The 11095-nt window shown below is 42.3% G+C and overlaps 1 protein-coding gene across 1 annotated transcript in view; it reads right to left on the reverse strand.

The window, feature by feature from the left end:
- The window catches only part of DNAH2 (dynein axonemal heavy chain 2), a 131470-nt gene that overhangs the window by 46247 nt on the left and 74128 nt on the right, over nt 1–11095 (reverse strand). Inside the window, exons 36-41 of the mRNA XM_012805943.1 lie at nt 8281–8408; nt 7778–7930; nt 7266–7391; nt 1236–1454; nt 919–1036; nt 571–707 (exon numbers count right to left, since the gene is read on the reverse strand). Coding sequence (XP_012661397.1) covers nt 571–707; nt 919–1036; nt 1236–1454; nt 7266–7391; nt 7778–7930; nt 8281–8408 — 881 coding nt within the window. The remainder of the gene's footprint in view (nt 1–570; nt 708–918; nt 1037–1235; nt 1455–7265; nt 7392–7777; nt 7931–8280; nt 8409–11095) is intronic.

Here is an 11095-nt window from a genome sequence, read left to right on the forward strand (position 1 = left end):
CGCCCGCCACAACGCCCGGCTATTTTTTGGTTGCAGCCGTCATTGTTGTTTGGCGGGTCCGGGCTGGGGATTCGAACCCGCCACCTTAGGTGTACGTGGCGGGCGCCTTAGCCGGTTGAGCTATAGGCGCCGAGCCAACTAGTTTGATTTTTAAAAGAAATTAGTGCTTAGTCAAGGTCATCCTTATGAAAAATCACTCTCTTGCTTGTATTGTTTTGAGTGGATGGAAAAGGGTGTGTTTGGCAGCCCATGACTTCATAGTCCTGGGAGACCAAGGAAGCTTATGCCTGGTGTGTCCGCGGGAATGAGCTGAGGGGGCCGCCTGAGACTACATGGCGCTTGCTCATACACAGTAAGCACTTTCTTACAATTGCTCTCTTACAATTGTTTGTCATGCTAGGCAAAGCATTTTTACTTCTGTCTCAAGTTTCCCTAAATCTAGGCCTTCTCCTTACCAGTTCTCTCCTAAAAACTCATTTGTCTCTCAGATTTCTGGGGCTCCCCGCAGCCCCTGGCCTACACATCCAGTTTCCCATCTTGCAGGGCCTAGGTGGCCACAGCATCCTGTACCTGCTCAGGCATTGCGATCCTCTCGCCGTTGATGAGGGTCAACACCTTGTTATCATCCATGACAGAGTTCATGCTCTCAATCCACAGTGTGTCCACGGGGCCATCAAAAAGGATCCACTTCTCATCAGGTTTCTCATCTTAGTAGAAGGTGAATCATAAGAAAACCAGGAAACCACGCATCTTGCCTCCCTCACACACACTCTCCTTGGAGATGTAAGTCTACGCTTCCTTGTACTTCAGCATTCCCCAAGCATTTCACCTCAGATGGGAGCTTCCTATCCCCAGACTCCTCATCTACCCTAGGAGATATGGACATCTGCTTTCTCCACCCCATGGTCCTTTGGGTACCTGCACACGCTGTCCTCATGACGCTGGACAAGATGCCATCTGTCCATTCATTAGTGTTGAGGTCATATTCCCCATACAATTCTCCTAGAGACAATGCCTTGGGATTCAAAGGATACTCCTAAAAAATGACAGCAGAAGAGATTTTTGAGCGGCTGGTAAACAAAAGTCCCAAGATCCCCCTTTAATCCCAGCTCCTCTCCCAAGTATTTGTATCTGCCCTTTCTCTCTCATCTTTCCTGAGTTTTCCCTGGCCCCCAACCTGAACTGCCTTCCTGCTACTCAAGTCTCTGCCACTGACTATTATCCTAAGTCCGTACTCTAACAATGTTGAAGTTGGGGTCTCCAGCGCGGCACAGAGAGGACATGGTGGACTGCAAGATGCGCCATGAGGTAGTCTTGCCGCTGCCTGTGCCACCCACGATCATGGTGGAGTGGCGGGAGTTCTTGGTTTCATACAACTGGAAGACCTTGGTGAGGGTGAATGGTGTGCTCTGCAGGCCCATGTTTCGAATCTCCTGCTCAACTGTCTCCCGCAGCTGGGGGGAAGGGAAAATACAGGAAGTGGAAGAAAAAGGATCAGACCTCCAAGGGACTTTCAAAGTCTCCCCAGTTCCTGGGAGGATGTGTTCAAACTATTAAAAATGGCACCTTTCCTCCTAGCAAGTGCTTATTTGCAGGGAAGCCGGCCAGTTGCAGTTAAGAGATTGGCCAGTTGCAGTTAAGAGATTGGGCTCTTGGGTGGTGCCTGTGGCTCAGTGAGTAGGGCGCTGGCCCCATATACTGAGATTAGCCGGTTCGAACCCAGCCCCAGCCAAACTGCAACAAAAAAATAGCCAGGCGTTGTGGAGGGCGCCTGTAGTCCCAGCTATTTGGGAGGCTGAGGCAAGAGAGTCACCTAAGCCCAAGAGCTGGAGGTTACTGTGAGCTGTGATGCCAAGACACTCTACCAAGGGCGACAAAATGAGACTCTGTCTCTAAAAAAAGAAAAGATTGGGCTCTAGAGAAGGCTAACCTGGTTCCCCAGCTTTCAGCCTTGTAATCCTAGTAAATTACTTCTCCAAACCTCAATTTCCTTATCTATGCAATGCCAGACATGTAGCTCTACAAGTTTTTTTCTACTCCTATTCAACAGATATTTATTAATCTATTAACTAATTTTTTCTTGTATTTTTTACTGTTGGGGATTCATCAAGGGTATAAAGAACCAGGTTACATTGATTCCATTTGTTAGGTAAAGTCCCTCTTATAATTGTGTCTCACCCCCAAAAGATGTGTCACACACTGTAACTGCCCACCCCCTATTTACTAATTTATTAAGCCTCTACAGTATGTGTAAAATACTGTGCTGAGTGCAAAGGATACGGCTGAGAACAAAATAGACCTCATCCTATTGTAATCTGGTGAGAGAGCCTGATTAATATTAAAGAACTCATCACCTAAGTTAAAAAGTAATGCTTATAGAACTGTGACCCATATGGATCCGTTTCCAAGTAGCATGACATTTTCAAACACACAGCTCATGCAACCACATAATTTCAAATAGATGCAAGATCTTTACCACTGAGAGGCCAAACCAATATCACTTCTTTCCACTATCTGAGAATTGGTTTTATTGCTATGTTTGTGTTTGTGCATGTTTAACGTCATACTACAAGTTTAATGTCATATTTTCTACTTATTCAGTCAAAAATATTCTCTAATTTCTTCTTTGACCCATGAGTTTTTTAGAATTGTATGGACTAATTTCCAAACATAAGGGCTTTTTCTAATTATATTTTGTTTAATTCTATATTTATATTTCTAGTTTAACTAGAAATTTATATTTCTAGTTTAATTCCATTGTGGTCAGTAATTATCCTCTGTATGATTTCAGTCATTTGAAATATAAGGCTTATACTTAATACTAGCATATGGTCAACTCTGATAGACAATCCACTTATACTTGAAAAGACTGTGTATCTGGGGCGGTGCCTGTGGCTCAATGGGTAGGGTGCTGGCCCCATATACTGAGGGCGGTGGGTTCAAACCCAGCCCTGGCCAAACTACAACAAAAAAATAACCGGGCATTCTGGCAGGCACCTGTAGTCCCAGCTACTCGGGAGGCTGAGGCAAGGGAATTACCTAAGCCCAGGAGTTGGAGGTTACTGTGAGCTGTGTGAGGCCATGGCACACTACCAAGGCACTCTACCCAGTGAGACTCTATCTCTACAGAAAAAAAAAAGATTGTGTATCTGCAGTTGTTGGATGTGGTGTTTCTTATGTGTAAGGTCAAACATATTAAAGTCATTCAAATCTCTGTCTTCACGAGTGGATTTTTTTGTCCATTTGCTTTATCAATTTCTAAGAGAAACATGTCAAGATCTCCCACTAGAGTTGTCGATTTGTCTGATTTTCCTTTTAGTTGTGTCAGTTTTGTTTTATGGATTTTAAAGCTATATTAATGAGCACATACAAATTTAAAATTGTTATACCTTTTTAGGCATTGGTTCATTTATCATTCCAAAATATCTCCCTTTACCATTAATATTGCTTCTTGCCATCAAGTCTAGTTTGCCTGATATCAGCAGTTACCATCATGATCGGACAATGTGGTCTAAATGTAGTATTCCAAAACTTTTGAGGCAGATTTAATGCCTTCATATCATCAATTTTTCCTAAATATTCTATGTGTGCTTGAAAAAAAATGGCTATTTTTCAATTATTGAGTGCAATTTCTATAGATATCTATTAAATCAGAATTTTTAATTGTCTATTAATCAGGATTTTTCTACAGTCCAACTGACTTTCAGCATGCTTGATCTCTTATTTACTAAGAAATGTTAAGATCTCCACTATGATAGATTTATCTGTTTCTCTTGTAATCCTGCAAAATTTCTTTTGCTTATTTTGAGGCTATTTGTTAAGTTAATCCAAAATTTAAAATTGTTATATTTTCCTGGGGAATGGAAATTTTCCTAATTATGAAGTAGCCATCTCCTTCTAGTAATACTTTTTGCTTTAAAACCTACATTGCCCCCACATTGCTACCTTACCTTTCCTGTGATGGCTATTTGCTTGCTGTATCTTTTTCTTTTTCTTTTTCTTTTCTTTTTTTTTTTGAGACAGAGCCTCAAGCTGTCACCCTGGGTAGAGTGCCATGGCATCACAGCTCATAGCAACCTCCAACTCCTGGGCTTAAACGATTCTCTTGCCTCAGCCTCCCAAGTAGCTGGGACTGTAGGTGCCCACCACAATGCCTGGCTATTTTTGTTGTTGTTGTAGTTGTCATTGTTGTTTGGCAGGCCCGGGCTGGATATGAACCCCTCCAGCTCTAATGTATGTGGCTGGCGTCTTAGCCACTTGAGCCACAGGCGCTGAGCCTGCTGTATGTTTTTCTACTCTTTGACTATTTTTTGACCCTATCTTAAGTTTTAGGTGTGCCTCTTGTAAACACTATCAAAGTTTTTTTTTTTTTTTTTTTGAGACAGAATCTCACTTTGTCCCCTTTTGTAGAGTGCTGTGGTGTCCCAGCTCACAGCAAACTCTAACTCTTGGGCTTAAGCGATTCTCTTGCCTCAGCCTCCTGAGTAGCTAGGACTATAGGCGCCCACCACAACACCCAGCCATTTTTTTGTTGCAGTTGTAGCAGGCCTGGGCAGGGTTCCAACCCACCTGCATTGGTGTACAGTGGCCTACCCACTGAGCTAAGGGTGCTGCCAGTATTAAGTATTAGTATAACAATGTATACTACTCAATGTGTGATTACTTTTTGTTTCTTGCGCAACTTTTTTGTTTTCCCTATGGCCTAATTATTGCTGTATTTTTGTTTACTTAGTTTTTAATATGCTTATCTATAACATAATTCTAAACTCTTATCAGCTGACTAAATCTTTCAATTCACATCAGGGATCAATTACTTCTTTTTTATTTGAGACAGAGTCTCATTATGTTGCCCTCAGTAGAGTGCTGTGGCATCACAGCTCACAACAACCTCAAACTCTTGGGCTTAAGCCATTCTTTTGCCTCAGTCTCCCAAGTAGACAGGTGCCTGCCACAATGCCAGCTATTTTTTTGTTGTAGTTGATATTGTTGTCCAGCTGGCCCAGGCTGGATTAGAACCTGCCAGCATTGGTGCATGTGGCTGGCTCTGTAACCACTGCGCTACGGGAGCTGAGTTGGGTATCAATTACTTCTTTTTAATGAAGTCCTCCTGAAGCCTTCAGACTTGCTCCAGTCTGGACTGGCTTTTCTCTTTGCCCAGGCACAACTGTCATCCTATGACCTCCATTCATTATCATCTCAAGGATTACTTTAACCTCTCTCCCGTGTACTAGATCTTCTATTTCCCATGTTCCCTGTCATCCTATGCTCCTGCATTTTAGTAGAGCACATTCTCTAGTAGGTTTCTGAGAAAGGATACACTGGGAAAAAATTTTTTTGAGAATTTAAATATCTGAAAATGTCTCTGATCTAGCCTCCTAAATGACAGGTTGGATGAGTATAGATTTTGAGATCAGAAATAATTTTCTTTCAGAATTTTGAAGGCTGCCTCATTACTTATAGATTCAATATTGCTACTGAAAAGTCTAACATTCTTTTATCTTTGATATGCTACCTCCCCCTTTTTTCTTTTTTACTTCTTTTAAAATCTGTTCCTCATTCTAGTGTTGTAAAATTCCATAATAATGGGCCTTTGTCAGGGTTTATTTTGTCCCTTGTCTCATGTACTTTTAGACACTTTAATTTTAGGAATGTTTATCTTTCAGCTCTGGGGGTTCTTCTTGGATTGTTTCATTATTCATCTCATCTCCTCCATTCTCTCTGTTCCTGCTTTTTGGATTTTCTGCTATTTGGATATTATCTTCATTCATGTTGAAGGCTCTCCCCAGGTGCCTAGTGAGCCTTGGTTTCTGGCAGAGGACAACCAGTTGAATGGGAACTCTGTATGTGGGCAGGGCTTGTAGACTGGGAATGACCCTAGGGAAGATTTTATCCGGAACTTCTGCTGGGAAATTTCTATTGTCTATGTCTTGGTCATTCCTCTTGGGCCAGATTCTCCAGAGATAGCTCTTCCAATTTCCTGCCTGGCTACCATCTGGAGCTGAGAGATGGAAGAAGGCTGCAGGTCTCAGCCCTTGGTGTGTGAACATTTACCTGATCCTCACTTGTTACAACAGGGCTCATTCCTGCCCTCAACTCCAGCTGGTATCCCCAGGCCAGAAACCTACTGTTCTGCCCTCTCATCTTCTCCATGAGAGGGGGAGGCACAGTCACCTAGGGTTCCCAAAAAGAGTAGACCTAGCGATCTAATTGGGGATCTAATTGTTTCTAAAGCATTTTGCCTCCAATCCTCCTTATTTTCATTACACCTCCTTTACTCCCTCAGCTTACTCCCCACATAGAGAATACTGAGCCTTGTGAAAAAGCCTCTCAATTTTCTCTTCTTTCAGCTTTCTCAGGTTCACTAAGTAAGTCACAACTTATTCATCTTCTTCCTGTGTCTAAAATTTATTTGCTACCTCCTCTCCCATTCTCCCTAACCCTTTGGGTATGGCTACCTCATAAATAAATTTCTTTAGTGTAGTTATTGTGTCTTTTAATCTAGTTTTTTCCTCCTGAACTATTGCCCAGACTGGAATGCAGTGGCGTTGTCACAGTTCATAGCAACCTCAAACTCCTGGGCTCAGGAATCCTCTTGTCTTAGCCTCCCAAGTATCTGGGACTACAGACATACCCCACAGCACCCAGATAATTTTTATTTTTGGTAGACATGAGGTCTCTCTATGTTGCCTAGGCTGGTTTCAAATTCCTGGCCTTAAGTTATCCTCCTATCTTGACTTTTCAAACTGCTAAAATTACAGTCATGAGCCACTATCCCCCACCTTCATTCACTTTCTTTACTTGAAAGTCCTCTGTCTCTCTACTGAGAGGTTTGGAGGTTCCTCCACCACCTCAATTATAACATTTTTCATTTCTAGAATTCTATTGGTTATTTTTCAAATCTACTTTGTTTAGAAGTCTCTTCTTCCTGGCTCATAGTTTTTAGTTTCTCTTTATTTCTTTAAACATTAATTAAACATAGTTGTTTTGTAAAGGCCAATGGATTAGAGGTCTCAATGAAGTCAAAGCACTGCTCTGTGGAAATACTTGAACAGGAATTCATGTCAGACGGTAGGGAGCTGTGGTCAGAGAATAGAATATTTGAATATGTATATATTTCTTGATAGCTAAGGAAGCCCTAAGAGAGGTCAATTGTCTTGCTCAAAGTCACAGCTAGTGGATGGCAGAACAGGGTCTGGGAGCTAGATTTCCTGGCCCCAAAAGTCCACTCATCTATGAGGTCAGAGAGAGTATTAAGGAGCAAATACCTTGCCATAATCAATAACAGGCAGCTCAATGCCAGGAAATAGATCTTGCACAATGGCGTTGAACAGTGGCACATCGACAGACGTTAGCTTGGCAATATTCATATCTCTCATTGAGAGCAGCAACACCTGGATAGGAAGAGACAGAGACTCAGGCTTGATTCAGGACCTAGGCACTTCTGCTTCAAAAGGCCTAAGGCAGAAGCCACAAACAATGGCTACACTAGCTAATCTTTAGCAATAAACAGGCAGAATGCAGGCAACATGGGGACAAGGCACAAGGGTGGGAATCATAATCTGGAAAAAGAAAGGCTCTGAGGGCTCGGCACCTATAGCTCAAGCAGCTAAGGCGCCAGCCACGTACACCTAAGGTGGCGGGTTCGAATCCCCAGCCCAGACCCGCCAAACAACAATGATGGCTGCAACCAAAAAAGAAAGGCTCTGAGAAACTTCAGGGAAGGCACATAGGACTAGTGACAAATGAGGCTCAGGCCTAAAGACTGTCTTTGGTTTACCTCTTCATCAGTCAGATCTGGCTGTAGGCGGCGCTTCTTGCCAGCATAGCGCAGAAGGGAGGTGAGGGCACGTAGGCCAAAGTCATAGTGGTCCTGCCTGGAGAGCTGCTGCACAGCCAGTGAGTAAAGCGTATACACCTTCTTAGCCAGAACCTGGGGAAACAAAACAGAGGAGAAAACAACCCATCTCCCCACAAATCCCCATGCTTTATCTAGGGACAGTTACAGAGATAAGAAGCTAGGTCCTAGGACTTGAAGCAGCGAGGAGGTGCTCTATGGTCAATCCTAATGTGAAGACCTTGTGAATAATGTCATTAATTACTGACATCACAGAGAGGAGACCTTCCTCCTCTGAATTCTGCCTCCACATCTTATTGACAATAGTCTAAGTCCCTTGCAGGGTAAGTTGATTGTAAGGCCAACAGGGTGTTCCTCTGTTTAGGGAATAATTAGGAAAGGAAAATAAAAAAAAAATAATTGGCGAAAAGGGATTAACAGAATACCTTGCAGTTGCCAAAACCCTCCCCAAAGAGAATGATTTCTGCAATAAGGGTAGAATCAGGCACCACCATGGCAATTGGACGGAACATGGATTTAAGATTTTCGGGAAGTTCTGTGCGGCCAGCATAGCCTGAAAAACAATACCATTTATTTAGAATTATTTATGTGCTTATCCTGACTTGCATCCCCAAACCCACTTCCCAGTAAATCCCATTTCCCCCAACCCTAACTTTCTCCCCAACTCCAGCTCCAAATCACTTCATTTCTCATCTCAGCCCTGGCTCTTCTCATTCTACTTTGGTCTTCTTTTCCTATTTTCTGTGTGATCCTGTTCCAAACCCAAGGCACAGAGTGGTTGATTTCCCATCTCTCTAAATTCTGTATATAGCTCTCATAATAGAAATCATAGCTGGAAAAGAATCTCTGTTCAATAAATGGTGCTGGGAAAATTAAATAACCACATGTAAAAGAATTAAACAGGATCTGCATCTCTCACCATTCACAAAATTCACTATGGAAAAAAAAATCAAATTCACTAGGGATAACAGACTTAAACCCAAGGCAAGAAATTATGTAATAATTCTAGAAAAAAAATGCTGGAAAACCTGTAACATCAGCCTAGGCAAAGAATTTACGAATAAGACCCCAAAAGCAATCACAGCAACAATAAAAATAAATAAATGGAACCTGATCAAATGAAAAAACTTCTGCACAGCCCAGGAAACAATCAATAGAGCAGACAGACAACCTACAGAATGGTAGCAGATGTTTGCATGCTATACATATGTTAAAGGGCCAGTAACCAGAATCTACAAAGAACTCAAGCAAATCGACAAGAAAAAATCAAACAACCCTATTATTATTATTATTATTATTTTAGTGACAGAGTCTTACTTTATTGCCCTTGGTAGAGTGCTGTGGCATCACAGCTCCCAGCAACCTCCAACTCCTGGGCTTAAGCAATTCTCTTGCCTCAGCCTCCCAAATAGCTGGGACTACAGGTGCCTGTGAGAACGCCTGGCTATTTTTTCATTGTTGCTGAAGTTTGGCCGGGCACGGGTTCGAACCCATCACACTTGGTATATGGGGCTGGCATCCTACCCACTGAGCCACAGGTGCCACCAAACCCTATTTTCTTTCTTTCTTCTTTTTTTTTTTGAGACAGTCTCAAGCTGTCGCCCTGGGTAGAGTGCGTGGCATCATAGCTCACAGCAACCTCCAAATCGGGCTCAAGTGATCCTCAGTTTTTCTATTTTTAGTAGAGACAGGGTCTCACTTTTGCTCAGGCTGGTCTCGAACTCGTGAGCTCAAGCGATCCACCTGCCTCAGCCTCCCAGAGTGCTAGGATTATAGGTGTGAGCCACCATGCCTGGCTTAAACAACTCTATTTTTAAAAGTAGGCAAAAGACATGAACAGAAACTTTTCAAAAGATAGATTAACAGCCAAAAAATATGAAAAAATGCTCAACATTTCTAATCATCAGAGAAATGCAAATCAAAACCACAATGAGCTATCACCTAACTCCTGTGAGAATGGCTTTTATCAAAAAGTCCCAAAACAGGCTGAGGTGGATTGCCTGAGCTCTCAGGCTTGAGAACAGCCTGAGCAAGTGTGAGACCCCATCTCTTAAAAATAGCCAGGCATTGTAGCAGGTGCCTGTAGTCCCAACTACTCAGGAGGCTGAGACAAGAGAATCGCTTCAGCCCAAGAGTTTGAGCTTGCTATGAGCTATGACACCATAGCACTCTACCAAGGGTGACAAAGTAAGACCCTATCTCAAAAAAAAAAAAAATCCCAAACAACAAATGCTGGTGTGGATGCAGAGAGATGGTAACATTTATACATTGTTGATGGGACTGCAAACTAGTATACAATCTCTATGGAAAGTAGTATAGAGGTACCTCAAACATCTAAAAGCAGACCTACTATTTGATCCAGCAATCCCACTACTATTTATCCAAAAGAGGAAAAAAGATATTTTATAAAAAAAGACACCTGCACTCAAATGTTTATAGCACCACAATTCAATCCAAAGATGAAGAAACAGCCCAACTATCTATCAATAGATGAGTGGATTGGCTCAGCACCTGTGGCTCAAGTAGCTAAGGCGCCAGCCACGTACACCTAAGGTGGCGGGTTTGAATCCAGCCCAGGCCCACCAAACAACAATGATGGCTACAACCAAAAAATAGCCAGGTGTTGTGGCAGGCACCTGTGGTCCCAGCTACTTGGGAAGCAGAGGCAGGAGACTTGCTTAAGCCCAGGAGTTGGAGGTTGCTGTGAGCTGTGATGCCACAGCACTCTACCCAGGGGGGACAGCTTGAGGCTCTGTCTCAAAAAAAAAAAAATACATGAGTGGTTTAATAAAATGTAGTATATGTATACCATGGAGTACTACTCAGCCATAAAATATGGCAAACTAATACCTCGCATATTAACCTTCTATTAATCTCATACTAATACTCTCCAGATGGAAATGGAGATCATTCTTCTAAGTGAAATATCACAAGAATGGAAAAACCAACACCACATGTACTCACTATTGAATGGGAACCAATCAATCATCACCTAATGCACATATGGAAATAACATTCATCAGAAATCAAGCAGGTGGGAGAAGGGAGGAGGGGATGGGTAAATTCATACCAAATGGGTACAGTGATCTGAGTAATGGGCACACTTATAACTTTGATTCAAACTATACAAATGCAATTTGTGTAACCAACGCATTTGAACCTCTAGTACCCACATAATAATCTGAAATATAAATAAATAAATAAATGGGATATGCCTGGGAAAAAAATAAAAATAGAAAG

Source organism: Otolemur garnettii, unplaced genomic scaffold (genome assembly GCF_000181295.1).
Source record: "Otolemur garnettii isolate 467f Iridium unplaced genomic scaffold, OtoGar3 scaffold00046, whole genome shotgun sequence".
Classification (NCBI taxonomy): Eukaryota; Metazoa; Chordata; class Mammalia; order Primates; family Galagidae; genus Otolemur; species Otolemur garnettii.